The sequence below is a fragment of the Hippocampus comes genome, unplaced genomic scaffold (genome assembly GCF_001891065.2).
Source record: "Hippocampus comes isolate QL1 unplaced genomic scaffold, H_comes_QL1_v1.1 scaffold14, whole genome shotgun sequence".
Classification (NCBI taxonomy): domain Eukaryota; kingdom Metazoa; phylum Chordata; class Actinopteri; order Syngnathiformes; family Syngnathidae; genus Hippocampus; species Hippocampus comes.
In genome coordinates, this window is record NW_017805839.1 from 1,836,361 (window position 1) to 1,854,254 (window position 17,894).

A 17,894-nucleotide genomic window follows, 5' to 3' on the forward strand; every position below is an offset into this window, starting at 1 on the left:
CAATCAAAGACCCTCACAACGCTGAAATCAGGCCACCACGAGAACTATGATTGGTCCAGAATGCTGAGCAGAGATATCCAGTCTGTTATTGGTCAAGTCTGCCGTCACTCATTATATGTCATTCATTGCGTAAACGAAGAGTTGATAAATTGAAGCGAGTCTTATGATACAACTGCATTATTGTTTTTTATTTCAAGCTAGCCATATTTGTTTAACAACTAGTTTACTATTGAGTGATGATTTACCACGTTCAGGTATTTTCAGCAGCAAATCGAAGCATAAAAAAAAAACGTGATGATGCATCAACAGCACAATAATGGTCTTTTTCAGTCAATATCCACATCTCTCTATCTTACCATTACAGCCGGCCTTTGTATTATTTATAACTCGAAGGAAAAGTCTGGAAGGATGCATCCCATGACTGTTTATAGTTTTAATTCTGTCTGGAGGGATTATTACGGTACTTAAATCACCAAATCTCTTTAGTTTTTCCAGTTACATCTTGGTATTTGACAGTTTAACACATTTCTATTACCGGTAATAGCTCTGGAAATGACTTGCACTAAAACAGCTAGGTGTCAATGTTGAACAGTCCTTAAATAGTGGGGCGCCCCATCCCCCCAGGATTGTGGGTCACATGTGACCCCAGGAAACATTTTTTTCTTTTTTGCCATACAAGAATTAAGTGTAATTGCACATCCATTGGAGTAGGTGGCAGTGGTGTGCTCAATTATTATTTTTTTTATTTTGGTGAGATGCAGAGGTGTGCTTATAACAATTTTATCGACAATTTATTGTCATGGTGGAGAGTTCGGAGAGTGCAAAATTTTCTTCTTCCTAGTGGGGCGTTAACAGAAAATAATTGAGAAGCACTGAGTTAAAAGGACTTAAAGGTTGCGTTTTGCGCATGAAAGGATATTTCAAGCTGGTCTGAGTCCAGCATTTTTTTTTTTTTGTCATAAATTAAATGACAATGTTACTGAGATGACACAGGGTGTAAATTTTCACATTTTTAGTCGCCACTGCTGGTGAATGTCAATTGTAGAGCATATTCTACTAAGAACAGGCAGAATATGTGACTCAGTTACGGTTCTCAAAACGTTTGGCTCCAGGGACCCTTTACAGGGCAGAATATTTTCCACAGACCAAGGAATTTTTTTTTTAAACGTTTTGACCTAAATAGTCAAGACCCTTTTATTACTCCCAATATTTTATATCTTGCCTTACCCATACAGCTCTACATGAGATGAGTGTGTCGTTTTTTTGTGATATGTCACAATCATATCAGAGCTTTTAATTAAATTATAGCTGATAAGTGTGAGTAGCCCACATCTTGGGGTATGCACTTCTTAAAAATGATGATGTCATCATTTATTACAAACCATCCTTTAGAAAACCTACGGTACAATCAAACAGGCAGCACCCGGAACAAGACAAACAGGCCTCACAAGTTCTTGCCAGTTTGCACTTTTATTGTTTCCTCATTCACTAGACAGACCAATGGTGCAGGTTTACCATACACAGTGATTAGGATATCTGCATGACACATCTATGCTATACAGCGAATGGGTTATAATTATTACAAATACAGTAAACATATTTACATTTTTAATTCAAGCTCCGTACGACACAGATATTTACAAAATAAGCAATGGAAAACGAAAACGAGTCATGTACAATGTTAATGTTTGCCTTTTCAAGTTGAAACTTTTGGTGACTCCAAAGGGTTAACTGATCCTCATTGTTCTGTTTCGAAAGGCATCAACGGAAACGTGTCGAGGTGAAGAAAGAAGCACAAACAATAACGGATTAGTCATTTTAGACACCATGAGCTACTTCGTATTATAATCCCTGATATAAGATAAAATAAAAACCGACGAGGGTTAGAATTTACATGGCTGGCTAGTATGAGTAGAGCGTGAATATGCTTGCACTCACAGGCAGACTTTCACTTGAATCCCTTTCTAAAGAAAGAAAAAAAAAAAGGAGCACCAAATACCGCCAACTGCCCCCTACAAGGAACAACAAGCTTCATTTTGGTACTTTTTTTTTTTTTTTAACCCCCATCACGAGTGAACTAGACATACACACATCTTCACGGAACATTCCATTCCCACGCCACTTCATTTGGTTCAAGAGCAACTAAACCGTGCAGATTTTGATCCGTTAGTTGAACTTTTTTTTTCTTAATATGTGCAAAGAACTGCAAACTAATATGTACATTGCAAACCATAAATAGACACTCCAAAGTATGAGAAATCTGTAAATTAGCCACACGGGTGGAAAATATCTGCTCTGGCAAAAAATATATTTAAATAAGGAATGCAAAAATATCTCCCGAAGAAGTGAAAACGAATACAAAAAAAAAAAACATCTCAAAAGTCATCAGACATAATTTGTTGACCAGCAGGGTGGCTGACCTGAGGAAAAAAAAAAATGTTGCTGATGACGTTTGAGATTGCGTCAAGTCGATTGGGAGCAAATAAAAGCAGTCTTGGTGCCTCTGTTCACCTTCATTCCATGTAAATGTTTTCATCTCGTACACAGGGGGAAAACCTCTGGTTGGCTGGCCAGAGTTTTAAAAAAATTCACCCATCTGTACCAATCACATAACGGTCACACTTCACAATAGAGGCATTAAAATGATTTGAGCGGGAGCTCGGTGGAGCCAATGATGCACAGAGCAACTATTTTCCGAAAACAATAGCATGAATTAAAAGGATTTGTTTAGTTTCGTCCCTTGAAAATATTTTCTTTCAAATAACCCTTTTGTGTAACAGCCATCCAGTGTAACCTTGATATGTGCATTTCGACCCTTGTCTTGCTATAGTGTACACATGCCAAAAAAAAAAAACAACAAACAAAACATATCAGGTTAAAACACCAATGAAGCCGACTCAAAAATAGTAACAAATGCCCTGCCACATTTCATATAAAACCTCCTTATTAAATTATTAAAAGTGGAACACAAAACAGGTTAACAGCAACAAAAACAAGCAGACTGCGAAAGGGAAAAGGAAGAGAACATATGGCGCTGACAGTGTGATGACCTTGAGTGGATATCGAATGCGAGCAGCTTCATCCATTCAATGCTGCGCCTTCCTTCATCTTCACAACCATGAAAAGCATGCGCAGAGCCAAAAGGGCTCGAGTCGGTGTGGGTGCAACAGGAGTGGGGAACCTTTTTCCTATCAGGGGCCATTTCGAGTGAAAACGTTTTTTACCATTATATATTATTAGTAGTTGTGCGTGACATGATTTCGATATATATATACTGCGGATCTGTCTCTACATATATTTTTATACAGTTTCTCTGAGGTTTTGCCTGCGTTTAGAATTACACAAAGGGGGGAAATGCTCTCATGGGCCGTATTGGTTCCCCACGCCTGGAGTAGACGTTAAAACATCCAAAGCTCATCTTCCTGTATGTCTCGCTCATGTGAGGAATCAGATCTGAACCCATTCACAGAGAGTTTGCCCTACAGCGGAGTTATCGACATGGGGATGTGGCTACACAGCACGGCGTGGAGAAAGTCCATCGCTGTCGTCACTCAGATGAGAGCCTAAAGACGCAGTTTGTTATGTAGGTTTGTTTTCTAAAGGCCATTTGGGAGCCGCCTCTTACGTTTGGACGAGGCGGAAACCTGAAGCAACTCTTCTAAAAAAAGACTACGTTAGCAGCAAATGTTCTTCAACGCGTGTTGCTTTGCGTAAAGCAGACGCATCCCTTGGAGATAATACATTTTCCCCGTCACGATTTAATCCCATTATTTTGTTAGTGCTTCAATAAGCAAAGTGGGTGTTCTCCTGAGGACTGCTGCGGTTAAGTACAGAAAAAAAAAAAACAAAAAACAAAACTGAATCAAAACCGGGTGACAATAACACCGGGAGACATTTTCACAGATGATTGGCAAACAGAAAATGAGTGGCTAGAGAAACATTTTCAGCAGAAACGTGCACACGATTGGACTATCACGACATGCTACTCGCTAGAGACGCGAATGAGAGCGAAGCAAGGACAAAATTAGACCTTGTCGTGAATAAACCAAAACGCAAAAAGCTGAGCAGGAAGGGGGTAGGGGGAGACAGAAATCGCAAGAGAGGAGATGTTAAGCCACAAGTCTACTTACAAGAGAAAACTGTCAAGAATCACAATCGATTAATAGGTATTAACACTTGGTATGTTCAAAGGCGTTTCGAAAGAATATAGCTTGTGGTGTCCACTTCAGTTCTTGATGTGGCCACTACGCCTTCTCGCCAGCTTGGACCTGTTGGGGGAAACACGGTGAACAAAGCAGATCTTTGAGCAACGGCGCTTTCATTCGAAAATCAAGGGTGAAAGAGAGAAAAAAAAAGAAAGTGTCAAGTGTAACCTTATCGTTCCGGCAAGCAGAGGGTTAAAGGCGTACAGCCAGTCGTTCATGTCTTTCTCATTGTTGGCCTGCAGGAGGATTCCTCGGTGCTTTGTGCACACAGCAAATGTGTTGGGTGTCTAACAAGAAAAGAATATTCTTTTGAAAAGTTTTGTCTTGAAGTCAGTAGGTTCTCAAGAGAGAAAAAAAAAAAAACTTTTGTCATGCAAGGCTCAAAATAAGAGGTTTGGGATTCAAGTTTGCCAGGCGAAATTAGCATTTTGCGGCTCAACAAAACTGAGTGAATACCAAAATTGAGAATCAACTGCTGAGACGGTCGCAAAAAGCTTCGCTGGGCTGGGCTGCACGCACACACATCACCCACCAGAGGTGGCATACCTTGAGCATGGCCTGCTGGTCTTCACTGTATTCCACTTGCGCTGTGGAAAGGTTAAGGACCCCCCGCTCCACCGGGTCCTTGTCGCTGTTGTAGATGAAGACGTAAGGCCGCCGCACGACCACAAAGTGCTTCACCCACGAGTTGGAGCGAGGCTCCATGAAGCTTAGGAAACCCTTCTTTGACACGACAGATCTAATTGGGAGGGAAAGTGCAAGTTGAAGTTGTCGGATTTGTTGCATGAGTGATTTGTGAATCTGCGACGTATCACTTCACATAAATTTCATATTTAGTCAGGTGCGCGCAGCAGCTCTCACCCTGGCCTCATTTCTTCGATATCAGGCACCAAGTTGAGGAATTCGTTCTTCCCCGCACGTGCCAGGTAGGAAGCCTCCAGGGTGGGAACCATGGGGAAGTTTTCATAGTCTGAGCAGGATGGGCTGGACGCACGGGAACAGTTCTCTGGAGTTCTTGGGGAGAAATACACAATTTAAAAAAAAAGGCTTGCAATGTAATTAGGAACGTAAACATGACCCTGACTTGAATGGAGGTTATGCAAATGACCAAAAAAAAAAAAAACACTGGCCAAGGTCAGCTAACTGAAGACTGAATGACGGATTTACTTCTGTTCTACAGAGCCACAGCGGGAGTCTGAGAGCGAGGGGCAGGTGGAGGAGGGCGTGAGTGTGGCGCTGCTGAAGCTGGTCACCGACAGGTCACGTCCCATGGGGGAGATGTCGGAGAGCTGACAGGAGAGATGGACATTGACGACGGCGTATACAGCGCGACATCGGTCTTGTGAGGCGAGAGTGGGCTCAACCTTGCAGTCGCTGATGCTGTTCACCAACTGGTTGTACTCGCTGTTGAATGTGTGAGTCAGGAGGCGGAGGCACTACAGCGGAACCAAAGTGACAATCATCAGCTCACAGCACATTAACAGAGGAACATCTGGTGAATGGCTTGGCCAACTTGAGTGAACCGTGATGAAAAAAACAACAACATTTGGACAGTGCGCAAACACTGGCAAGCCTTTGCCGCTCAATGAGATGCCTCGCTAAAAAGTTTGCTGTGAATAGAACACTTAAACCGACAACACTGACAAGTGGAGTGAGGGTCCTTGTACTGGCAAACTTGGTCCTTGAATTCAGAACCTTGCTCATATTTCTTATTAAGTTTCATAAAGGTAGATTTACTTTCAACGATTTATAGCAGGGGTGTCAAACTCATTTTTGTCAGGGGCCACATTATAATTACCGTTTCCCTCGGAGGGCCGTTATGACTGAAACTACATAAAGAAGTCAAGAATAACGTTTTTTTCAATTATTGAGGGGTTTGGTAGCAAGAAAATGCTTACAATAAGTCACTGATTTATTAAATATGAAAATGTGAAATTTTGGTACAGATTTTAGCAAGCATCATGGACGTTGTCATGTTTGATTTGCTTGTGAGGGCCACTTAAAATTGTGTGGCGGGCCACATCTGGCCCCCGGGCCTTCAGTTTGACACGAGTGATTTATCCTTTTGGGTAATTGTTAGAATCATCAGGAATCTAACATTCATTGGAATAATGACATTGTAGAAAATGAGAAGTATCAAAATATATTCTGCCATCAAAAATAATGCAAAAAAATTTTTGTCAGCCTTCTCATAGTACATATCCCATAATGTCTCATATTTGGGAATTTTCTGTCACCTTCGTGGCCAGCTCCTTCTCGCGATCAACCAGGCTCTCGATGTCGGCGGAGTCGTAGCCGCTGCTCTCACTGGGCGTGATGGCGCTCTCAAAGGTGGTACTGGAGATCTGCGAGGAGATGGAAGTGGAGGTGGACAAGGTGCCCGAGCTCATGCTTGGAGACAGCAACTCGCTGAGGGATTTGCTGGCTGGCGCCGATCCCACGGGAGCCGACTCTCCCAGTTTGTCCCTCAGTAGGAGGAGGTGGCGGGTCTTCTCCACCTAGACGAGTAGAAGAAGAAATGAGCGCGATTCAAAAACCCTCACGGCATATAGAATTTATTTCCTCAGCTCGCATGTGAATTTGATTTGTACAGTACCTCATGCAGCTGCTCCATTTTCTCCAGCTCCCATTGATGCTCCAGGATGAGACTGTCTCCTCTGGGCCTCCAACCTGCCAGGTTCTCCTCGCCACGCACGTAGGCCACTGATGTGTCCAAAACCTTCCGCCTCCGGCGCTGCATGCCTGCAAAGCATGACCGCAACTCTCCCGTGAGACGATATACTTTTTACTTCAACCTCATCATGTCACAAAGCTCACCTGGACTTCCAGAATCGGACATCTTGCACAAACTCAACTCATAGATTCCGGTAACACGGTTGCTGTGAATAAAAAGAGCAGAGAATTCAAAAGACTGAATGTCACGTAACCAAGTATTTTTTGTGGTCCTCAAATGTTTACCATCGAGGGGAAATTTTTTCAAGGACCCTGATTGCCCGTAATACTTTTGGCACTTAACACAATTATTTTTTTTTGAACAAGTCAAGCTAAATAGCTGCGACCTGTTTGACTGAAAGCCAACCATCAATTCAATGTAATTAAATGTAATTTGTCCATCGTTGTTAGCTGACTAGCTCTGCTTCCACTAACAATATGGCTGCAAAATGAGCAGTGCCAGTTTACAAAAGCTAAGTCTGTGTTGCTAACTTAGCGTTTTGGCCACTATACCGTATTTATTTGACGAGAGACTTCAAACACAGCAAAGAAACAGACAGCACGGGTGGAATCCATTTCACCTTGGATTCTGAATGATAAAAAGGGCTCCCTTTTTATCGTGAAAGGTAATCATGGAGTCAATCGTGCTAAAACATTTCCAAAGACACGGTGTTATTTGTTTAAAAATCATTTTGTCAAGTTCACCTTGTCTCACCTGTACAATTCCACATGAGAAAAGCACATGGAAGTGCTACAGATGCTACTTGCATGCAGAGATGTCAGATCTTTGTCATACTGTCCATCACAATCACATTAGTGCATTTAATTGGTCCAAAGCTAAGGGTGAAAGGATTCATTGGTTTTGTATGCTTGATTTATTAGTGTACTAAATTCTATCCCCCTCCCTAAGTTATCCCTGGGGATCCCCGGATCCCAGTTCGAGAACCACTCGATAGTCATAGTAAAGTGACCTGCAGCCTTACCAGTCTGGGGTTTTAGAATACCCACTCCCGAAAAGATTCCTGAGGGAACGGGGAGGTGAGATCTTTGCATCTCGAGAGTAAAAGACCATGCAGATGTCTTTGGTGATAATAGCGGGTTGGATGCAATGGTCAAGCTGCGAAGAGGACACGCAGGGCACATTAAAAAAAAAAAAAGGTAAATATGCAGATGATTTCACACAGAGGAGCGGCAGCAGACCTCCAGATATGCCGAGAGAGTCATGTAGATCTTCTCTCCGTAAGGAGTAACCCGGTTTAGTAGGAGGGAGTTGTGCAGGGAGCTGTCCCACACTGCCTCGAAGCGGTAGAAGGTCCTGCGGGAAACCAAAAACAATAAGCACAAATCGTGAGGACAACGGCCCTTCATTTAGTCAGTGCTTTGCAAAAAAAAAAAAAAAAAAAAGTGACGGGGTAAGGTTGTGAACTCTCAAAAATCAAAGTCAAAGGGAGCTACTAAGGGGAGTGTCATATTGGGAGTTGTAACCTATAGAACTTGACATTGACATGATGCAGTGAAGTGTAACTCACATGTTTCTCAAGTCATAACATGATGTAGGAAATGCACTGAGCCTAAAGCTCGACTACAGAACATGACAAAGCAATACAGTGCTATAAAGTGGAGCAAGCTTTCCGGAGTGACTGATGGCACGAGACCTGGGCTGATTCCCCTTTTTGAACTTAACCGTAGTTTTAAAAAGTCCACTAATGCTGGCTGTCAATAGGAATGAGCTCTTCTCTTTTTTGAGGGAACAACATCTAACTAAGCAGGGCACCATATGAGTGGCTTTTTTTTTAAGTTAATTGCCTCCCATTAACTGTTTTTTCCTCATTCTCAGCAAGCAGTTACGCAGAGAGGAGGAGGGAGGGAGGATGTCTAGACACGGATACCTTTATGCTCTGATTATTGTATACTTCCCTTTGAAGAAAAAAGTGCCAGCAGGTACAAGTTAGCCCCACAGACAACATAAGTAGCCCATGGGTCTGTTCTAAAAATAGATCCCCGGTGATAGGACACTATTACTAAGAATTAAAAAAATAAAAAAATCAAACACAAATTTATGTGTGTATTTATTTAAACTTAACATAGTAACCCTTTCTTCTGAAATAAAAGGGCGAAAAAGTTTCCCCTTTCGCGGTTTATGCATTTTTCTTATGCAAGGCAATTTCAATTGTAAACACTCGTCTTCCAAGAAAGCGTTTGTTTTCTTTTGACTTATTTGTCACGATTGGCAGAAGGGGGTGCTGTTGTGCACAGACAGAAGTCATCTGCCCACCACATGATAGCAACTGGTGTAGCTTACTCGCCTTTGCTTAGAAGGCAAAGGCTGCAAATTGAAACTACGCAAAGGTTTTTATCCCCAAAGATTCGCGAACAGATAAGATTTCATAACGCGTCAAGACACACACATGCACAACTGCCTCACGAGTCTCAAATTAGGAGTGTAAATAATTTGCAATCTTGGTGCAAGTGTGCTTTGAAGTGAGAATGACAAAAAAATAAAATAAAATGAATACACAGAAGGTTTGAATTTGCACATGATCACCTATACTTGAGTATACCTTGCGTGGCCAAAAATAAGTCACCGCCAAGGCAGAACAACCTCTGTTTGCTTATGAGAGGAATGACAAAATTCTGTCATGTGGTTGGGAAACTCTATATTCATCCTGATAGTAGATTTCGGACAGAAATGAGTGAAACTCTTTGTACAGATACATGTGGAAAATAATATCATTAGGAATGTATGTGACTTATTATCAGAGTGTCTTATTTGACCTTTGGCCAGGCAGAGTATATTATAATAGTTTCCCTGTTCAGTGGACGATAATTACAAATAAAGGCAACATACAATGAAGAACACAGACTATTTACGAACTGAATTTCTATCACGCTATCGGACTACAGAGAAGCATAAAGTTCTTCCGGAGAAGGAACCTTATGTTCCGCAGTCACTAGTACCTATCAATATCCTTATCAATAGACAGCCTGAGCACAATCAAGAGTCCAGCAGCAGCGGGAGGGACAAATGCACAGAAGAAAAAAAAAAAGAGAAGCAGAAAGAGTCAAGCAACAATGGAGCAAATTCAATGGCCATGCGATGATTCTAAAACATACACCTGGAGACAATGACACGCATACTGTTTTACAATACATTGTGAATACAGAATTACATCTCAGTATGAGATGAGAACATGATACAAGAGAAGAACTTCTGAGTACGGTAGTTTTTTTTTTTTTGTAATAAAAGCTTTCTGTATTGAATTTACCTGTTCGAGTTGTGGGAAGATTTGATGTTCTTGGCAGAGATGATGTTAAGGGACAAAACGGCATCAGCCGCGCCATCGTCCACTTCAGCCTTGTTCCGAATGCGACCTGGTGGGACACAGAATGATCCGGCGGATCAAATTCACCAGTCTCCCAAAATCTATGAGGGATTTCGTACGGGCAGGATGCTACGTTGTATCAAATTAGCAGGTTTTTTTTTTTTTTTTTTTTAAATCTTTAAAACACTGACAAGTAGAAACTGCACTGGTATGTTTTTGCATTTGCATTTTCCATTGAATAACTGTCAATCTCTGATGCACTGCTCACTCACCAACAACCAGCTCGCGAACATCTTTCCAGTGCAGCTCGCTACCCTTTTCGTGGATTAAAGTCACAGTGATCCGCCGCTGGATTCCCTACAGTGTAACATGACAGCAGCTTAGGATCAGTAGCTATTATTGAAAACATTCATGATTTTTATGACCATTTAAATTAGTGTCAGCTGAAACTGTGCCGTGAGACACCGTCGAGTTGAACGGAAATGAAGAAGGAAAACTTAGTACCTGGTGCAACAGGTATGTGCCGTGGCAAAGCAGTGCTCCACTGTGATCCACTATAGCTGGAATGTACCTGTGAAGGAACACATTGAGCTCAGACAGTCAGATATTAAACATCAAAAAGGCAGGTAACGGCAAAACTAAAATTGTGAAGTCTGAATACAAATTAGAAAATCATGGTAAGTATCGGTAAGACCGCATTGTCCCTAAAGAGGGCACATCTGTGTCAGTGTCCACTGCACTGATGTCTTCGGTGCTCATCAACACCTACATTAAGCTCAACAGTCACCTTTCAGAGGAAACTTTGATTCCCTCGAAATAAAAGAGGAGTCTCACAATTTATTCTTTTTAAAGCATGTCTAATTAACGGCATTAGTCTCTGTGTATAAATATAATTTGAACGTGCAGAAACTCACTCTCCTGTGGGCTCCAGCTCGCTGATCTCAAACCAGACGAGTAGGTCGTATTTGCTGACACACTGGCCCAGGTTGGACTTGGTGATTGTATTCAACTTGGTGGCTGGGACTGATACATAAACAAAATGAACATTAGGCCAATATAAAAAAAGGGTAGAATGAAACTACAGTCGGCCTAACAACCTTTTAGGGTTGGGAATGATAGGTTAATGTGAATGTAAAATGCATGTGCTGTCAAAAGAGACACTGGGCCTTTATCTTTGGGCTGCCGCACACTGCACAATGCTTACGACCACGAAGACGTCCAGAACATGGCAAAAATATGACAAGTGGTCACTCATCAAAGCTTGTGGCAGACCCTGCACGCCGCGCGAGTGTTCAGCGGAGGTACGCCGCATCGCTCAGTATGCTGAAGCAATAAAACTAACCAAATACAGTAGAACACATATTTGACATCCAACTCCATCAGACTTGCTATGATGAGCTCAATGAAAGATTATTTCACTGTTGACAGGATCCGGATGAAAAACAAGCCGCTTCCTCGAATTCCAGCGTGGCGTTTCGTCCTATCAACAGCAGCTGCTCTGCATCGTATAAAGGCTTGCATTCATTAAGTTTCAGGATGCAGCAAATGCAACAGGCTGGACTGCGGTTGGAACCTGGGGTCATTAGCAAACAACAGGAGTGAGGGAGGGGACTAAAGCAAGGTACATGACACATCACACCACTGTGCAGAGACTCATCGTGCTATCGCCTGCAGTGACAATCGGAGAAAAGCACAGCGCTAGTCTAATCACCACATACAGACGAACCTAGTGCCTGCAATGAAAGCTATTTCACTGCCCGCTGTACCAACCATGGTGCCTGGGCACAACAAACACGTGGTCGTCAAGCACTGAGAGGAAAGGGAAGTGCGACAGCTGGTCGGCTTCGTCCTCCAGGCTGGCCACAGCGGAGGAGGCCAAGGCATTGGCGTGCTCGGACAGAGTGTCCAGCACCTTGCCGTTCACATAGCCACTCATCAGGTAGCGGAGCAACTCGATCTTACGAGTATGGTCTGGGGTCGCAATGTATCACGTGATGAGTGCGGCCCAAAAATAAAATAAAAATCCAATCGTAGCGAGAGATGAAAGACAATTGGAAGGAAACAAGAAGCATGCTGATAAGACGAACGAGAACAAACGTGAGAGGTTGCGATGCATGATGACAGGGAAGTAAAAGCCTTACCAGGTTTAGACAGTGGCATTGGAATAGGATAGTACTTCCTGGATGGTGTCGGAGGACTGTGGGAAGATACGGGAAGGATTTGACACCAATGCAAACACCCTCGAAAAGCACATTTTAGTTGAGTACAACCGATCCAAATCATGATTTCACATTACTTCCTTGTGACGCACCTGATGAGGTCCTGGCCATGGAGATGCAGCGGGTGCTGCTGGTAGTGGCCAAACACTTCAAACACGATGGGCTTGGTCTTGATATACTCAATGAAGGACTCTGTCACCTCAACGGAAATCTGCTCAGGAAGAAAAGAGAGAGAGAGAGAGAGAGAGAGAGAGAGAGAGAGACACGTCAATGAAAATGGGTGGGGCGCTGACTGGTTCAGATGTATACATGAACACAGTGATACACCTACGTTTTGCACATGATAAAAACCCAGAGGAGCGCCTTTGCCGGTGTTTTTCAAGGGCTCGGTGGAAAAGGCTTCATCGTGGCGATGCAGGAAACTTTGGGGGAAAAAAAAAAGAAAAGATATGTCAGTGCATCACTTGCAAAGGACTGCTGGACCTTTCCCTCTTTTCATTTACAACCGAGACCTTGTCTTTCAAGACAACTCAATGGTCCAGGGATAACAATTTGACACATCTGGCAAGTACACATTTAAAAGTTAAAACGGATCGCCTATATGTCAGCATATCTTATATTGTACAGGTATGTTCGATTGATGCTCTGTCTCTGCAGCTATGAGCATCTCCCGATGCAAACAGCCCTCTACGACGGTGCTTCCTCACGCCAGCACAACTATAACTGCTTGCACACCTTAGACGAGGGGTGTGAGATAGCCAGTGGAGTTGCGGATAAGACACTGCGGGGCGAGTGGTAGTGTTTATTTTATATTAAAAGTGCTATATAAATAAAAGTCTTGATTGATTGTTGCACTAATCTCTCAATGTGATTCTACCGTATTGGGTAAACTTCATTCGTCATAAAATTGAGGACTCACTTAAACTGGCAGAAAATATCAGCATATTCTGATGGGATGCCGGTGGTCTGGAGCACGGTCACGCGGAAGGTGAAGGTGCTGCCTATCTCCAACTGGCCCGGTAGACTGTCACCACAAGGCTGTTTGGTTTCTGCGGTGTTTACCAGCTTGAGGTCTGAAAGAGGAAGGCCATGGTTTGTGCTTGGGGGGGTCACTGGAAATGACCCGTCAGAATTTGAATCTGCATCAACGGTGTCACCTTAAAGCAATAAAGTTTAGCCACTGAACAAAGCTCATGATTTGTAGCGCAGACGAGTACTTTTGGTTTATCAAAACCACTTTTGTACACATTCCCAGAATACGCAAGCCTCCTTTCCATAGGTCCAGTTTTGCATTCAAAAGGACCATCTGTCAAGCAGTAAAAAGTCCTGGCAGCCATACATACCCATGTCGTTGATTCTGTTGAGCTCCTCTAAGGGGGTGATGACCTCTGAACTTTGACCCTGGCCCTCCACAATGCGCAGCTCTTCCAGGGACAAACCAGAGTGGGTCATACCAGTGGATGGGAAGTCATTCTGACGGAACGAAAAGAGAAGAGGGGTTAACATTTAGCAGAAATCGCTATTTCTCCGACTACCTTTTTAAGAACAGAAAGCCATTAAGAAACACTGTGTAGATGTCAAAACAGTCCAGTCTCATCAGGGTGTTTACAAAGATATTATTCTGACGACATCTGTAGACTCTTACTCAGCACAGATGTGTCTTCATCGTTTTCATCTGACGCCCGACTTACTTTTTTGAAGTAGTCATCGTCAAAGGATATCTTGGCGGTTCCCGATTGCCTTACTCCAGACCCGTAGTCTGGGGCCTCCTCATCAGCTAGAGAGACACAAATACAAAATGTAATCAAGCAGAAAGCAGCACGAGTACACATGCAGGCTTTGTAGAGATGCTCCTTAATTACTCACCAGCTATGGCCTGAACCCCAACACGCAGAAAACCTCGCACGTCTCCTTTCTCTGTTACTATGGCAACACGGTGGACCAGTGGGACGGGGTACAGCAGGTTGCTCAGGTACACAAAAGCTCTACAAGTGGAAATGAAAGAATAAACGTTAGGTCTTTCGCAGTGCTGCATGTTAAATGTATTTCATTTAACTAATTGTAATCTTAAGAATTCTTCATGATTACTGTAGCTACACAGTGACATTTTACACTATTTAGAATGAAAACTATGTTAAAAAAAAGACCTGGCAAAAAGCCTGAACACCGTTTCACTACCCATTTATTATCACAATATGACAGAGGGGTGATATAGCAGGGAAGTTTGCAAAAAAGTGGTTTATTGTGCCATGTTCCTCTTGCACAGGCTGACATTTTGTTTCTGCGAACATTATTTGCTGTCCTGCTTCCCCGGTGGCCCACGCTATCTCCACCGCCTCCATTTCTCTCATCTTTTTCCTAGCAGGGACTCTCGAGACCAGTGGCAGAGGAGTGATATCATTCTGGAGTACCCCTGAAGTCACGGTGACACAGATTGTCCGCGGTGCTCTGAGATTGGCACGTTGTGTCATTACACTGTGTCTGTTCCCAACTGTGCTACTGCGGTTAATGACATTACATCTAGAACGGCAAAAAACTTTTGAAATGACTGATAAATAAAACCCTCGGTTAATATCTACAACATGAACACAAACAATGTTAAAACAAACAATAAATAAAACATGAGAACCTTCAGTGAAATAGGATTAAGGAGATTAATCAAACAAAATGACAAACATCATTAACAGGTGGGAGTTAAGACATTAAGTCAATGTTACCATGGTGACAAGGAATGACACGTCACAGTGGGGGTTGGGGGGGGTGGAGAGAGAAAAGGATGGGTGGCTTTTCACTTCCAATGAAAAGCAAATCTTGCACAGCAGGCTGGAGCGGCGTGACTAATCACATTTCATTTCGACCACACAGATTCAAGTTGCGACGAATGGCATCTGAAACGATTTTGCGACAATTGGGTAGTGGGGGGAGGCCTCGAGTATGATTCGTTGTCACTTTTTAAAATGTTGGTCTGAAATGGCATACTTTCATTCTATGGCCTTTTTCCCCTCCCTTAAACCCGAGCAATATTCGACCGAACCAAAGGAGCAAGCTTCCTCGAGTGCTGTGTTACGCCCACGTGTGCGTTGTATGGGAAAGCCACCTCCAGTCACCAACCTTCCCACCAGGATGAACCAGGGGGAGCGGTCATAGAAGGGGTCCTGGCCATCGCTGAAGATATCCGAGCCCTCCTCCGTGCCGGCGTCCGAGCTGGTGTCGTCGACAAACGCCTCGTCGTCCATCAAGTCGGACATCTCGCTCTGGCGCTCGTCCGCCAGCTCGGTGATTTCAGAGTCGGTGGTGGAGAAGGTGGGCGAGGGCGTGCGTTCGGTCAGATGCTCATTTACGCAACCGTGGAAGATGGGGGAGCTGAGAGATGAGTTGTACGGGAACATTGGCACCAAGCAAAATCAAGTCACAACGAAAGAAACAAATAGCTGATTCATGAAGGCCATTGATATTTTTAAAAGCAGAATGAAATTTGAATAAACAAATACCATTCACACAATTATTAGATTTTAATATTTGCTCCTCCCATCAATCTGCGAATTCTTCCTGCACACAGTGGCACAAATTGACCGCTTTAATTGAATGAAGCGATACTACAAGCGGGGACAGTACCACAAAAGAAAAAAAAAAGTGTTTTTCTTTTCATTGTCACTAACCCTTATTTATGGTGTCTGAAAGAGGAGCAAATTGCTGGCATCAGGCCGAAGCCTTCTCTGTCTCAATTTGGTCATTTTCATATTTTTTTTCACAAAGCTATACTACTGGTCAGACCACACATTTGGGTTTCATTTTTTTAATTTTTTTTTATTACAAATTATAGACTAAGTGTTGAAAATGGCTAACAGCTTTTTTTGACGATTAACTGTTCATGGCTGAACTAACATGCTGTTTTTGAGGTCTCCTGAAAAGTGAGGATTTTGGAGGTAGGAGGATTCTGCCCGATGCCAGCGAAATAGAAATTTGCGCACGTCGCTATATTTTCAATTTTTATTTAACACGAGGTAGCAGTTACATCAACTTGACAAAGGAAAATAAAAGAGTAAGTGATGTAAAAGGAAAATACAATGACAACGTCAAAATAAAAATAAAGACATTGGTCAAATGAATAAACCATGAGTAATGACATGAAATACCAAACAGCAAACAAAACAATGCCTCTTTGTGAAAAAAAAAAACAAAAATTGATGATGAATTGAAAATAAATGCATACAGTGAGTTTCAGTGAGAATGACAATGGTGAAACAAGGATCTCACTACACATTCAGGGAAACAAAAAAAGGTAGCCCCGTCAAACAAATGAAAACTTTGACAAAAGAAAATGATGGGGACACCTTTAAGATAAAGGGATGCCAAAAGTCGACGGTGAAATAAATGGCCACAAACACATAACTCATCTCTTCATTTGAAGTCAACATTTGGGCCAAAAAGCTCATGAGGGTTGAATATTTAAGGTATGTGGATGTATTTTCCTGCACTTTTACATACCTCCCCACGAGCTTAAACCAATGGAAGCGATCATAGAAGGGGTCATTTCCAGTCAGAGTGCCTTCCCCACAGTCCTCCTGGTGCGTGGAAGCCATTTCTCCGGCCCGGTCATACATCTCCCTCATCTGGTCCAGACGCTGCCTGTGTAATGATAAGAAGATAAAGAATATATATTTCTGAGCAGAACTTACCAAAGCGAGTTCACGGTGTGTCACGGTGATTACTTGAGTTTCTCGAGGGACCAGTAGTGTGTGGCTCCATTCTTCAGGTCTTGGACCTCAACGGCCACCACCGTGCGAGGGAAAGGCCTGGAGTCACGCTCTTTTTCAGGTTCGGGTGGTAAGAGCTCCGGGGGCACGGGCGAGTACAGGGTGTCCGTCAGTAAAACGAACTGGAACTGGACCTGAAGGAAGGAAGATGGCAAACATAGATCTTCAACGCATGTGCTGAAAAGAGGTGCAGTTTTTTTTTGTTTTTTTTTTTGCAAGAGTGCAATCAGCTACAGAAGCTATACCAGGAGAAGCATCCCGTATCGGTATTGAAAGTGATTGCCACTGTCACGCTGATATTTTCAGGCATGTAATTATTTTGTGTATGTGAAGCCGCTATTGCTGTACGATCGCGTACCTCCCACACGGCAACGGATCCATTTGGAAAGTTTGTTTGAAATGGCCTCGTGAAAAATCCCAGCTATATAGTCATACCTCTCATTAGCCACTTTGTCATGAACAGAGAGTATTCCTCAAGGTCTCCGGGAAATACACTCATCCAATTAAAGTGGCTATGTCCGCGGTCAATCATTTAGCACCTTGAAAACGACAAGCATACCACTTAGACCGGCCTCCGAATGACTAAGTCAAGCATTTGATTTGCGGCAAGTCAAATTTCTCAATCCCAGATGATTTAAACGACCATACATGGCAATTTTCCGCGGATCCGCGGAAATA

General features: G+C 42.9%; 1 protein-coding gene across 12 annotated transcripts in view; it reads right to left on the reverse strand.

Moving 5' to 3' along the window:
• Positions 1 to 1,451: 1,451 nt before the first annotated feature.
• The window catches only part of kif1b (kinesin family member 1B), a 57,227-nt gene continuing 40,784 nt past the window's right edge, over positions 1,452 to 17,894 (reverse strand). For 10 of the 12 annotated variants that reach the window (XM_019887980.1, XM_019887971.1, XM_019887979.1 and 7 more), the window contains 25 exons: positions 17,172 to 17,350; positions 16,948 to 17,088; positions 15,571 to 15,822; positions 14,326 to 14,444; positions 14,151 to 14,236; positions 13,803 to 13,932; positions 13,379 to 13,532; positions 12,791 to 12,881; positions 12,552 to 12,670; positions 12,382 to 12,437; positions 11,155 to 11,263; positions 10,745 to 10,811; positions 10,513 to 10,597; positions 10,184 to 10,289; positions 8,118 to 8,232; positions 7,901 to 8,034; positions 7,023 to 7,084; positions 6,802 to 6,947; positions 6,443 to 6,703; positions 5,570 to 5,641; positions 5,373 to 5,494; positions 5,067 to 5,219; positions 4,752 to 4,944; positions 4,374 to 4,492; positions 1,452 to 4,268 (listed from right to left, as the gene is read on the reverse strand). In XM_019887980.1, the coding sequence (XP_019743539.1) occupies positions 4,226 to 4,268; positions 4,374 to 4,492; positions 4,752 to 4,944; positions 5,067 to 5,219; positions 5,373 to 5,494; positions 5,570 to 5,641; positions 6,443 to 6,703; positions 6,802 to 6,947; positions 7,023 to 7,084; positions 7,901 to 8,034; positions 8,118 to 8,232; positions 10,184 to 10,289; positions 10,513 to 10,597; positions 10,745 to 10,811; positions 11,155 to 11,263; positions 12,382 to 12,437; positions 12,552 to 12,670; positions 12,791 to 12,881; positions 13,379 to 13,532; positions 13,803 to 13,932; positions 14,151 to 14,236; positions 14,326 to 14,444; positions 15,571 to 15,822; positions 16,948 to 17,088; positions 17,172 to 17,350 (3,114 nt within the window). In that variant the 3' untranslated portion in view covers positions 1,452 to 4,225. The remainder of the gene's footprint in view (positions 4,269 to 4,373; positions 4,493 to 4,751; positions 4,945 to 5,066; positions 5,220 to 5,372; positions 5,495 to 5,569; positions 5,642 to 6,442; positions 6,704 to 6,801; positions 6,948 to 7,022; positions 7,085 to 7,900; positions 8,035 to 8,117; positions 8,233 to 10,183; positions 10,290 to 10,512; positions 10,598 to 10,744; positions 10,812 to 11,154; positions 11,264 to 12,381; positions 12,438 to 12,551; positions 12,671 to 12,790; positions 12,882 to 13,378; positions 13,533 to 13,802; positions 13,933 to 14,150; positions 14,237 to 14,325; positions 14,445 to 15,570; positions 15,823 to 16,947; positions 17,089 to 17,171; positions 17,351 to 17,894) is intronic. The other 2 variants (XM_019887981.1, XM_019887982.1) reach the window with 1 other exon arrangement.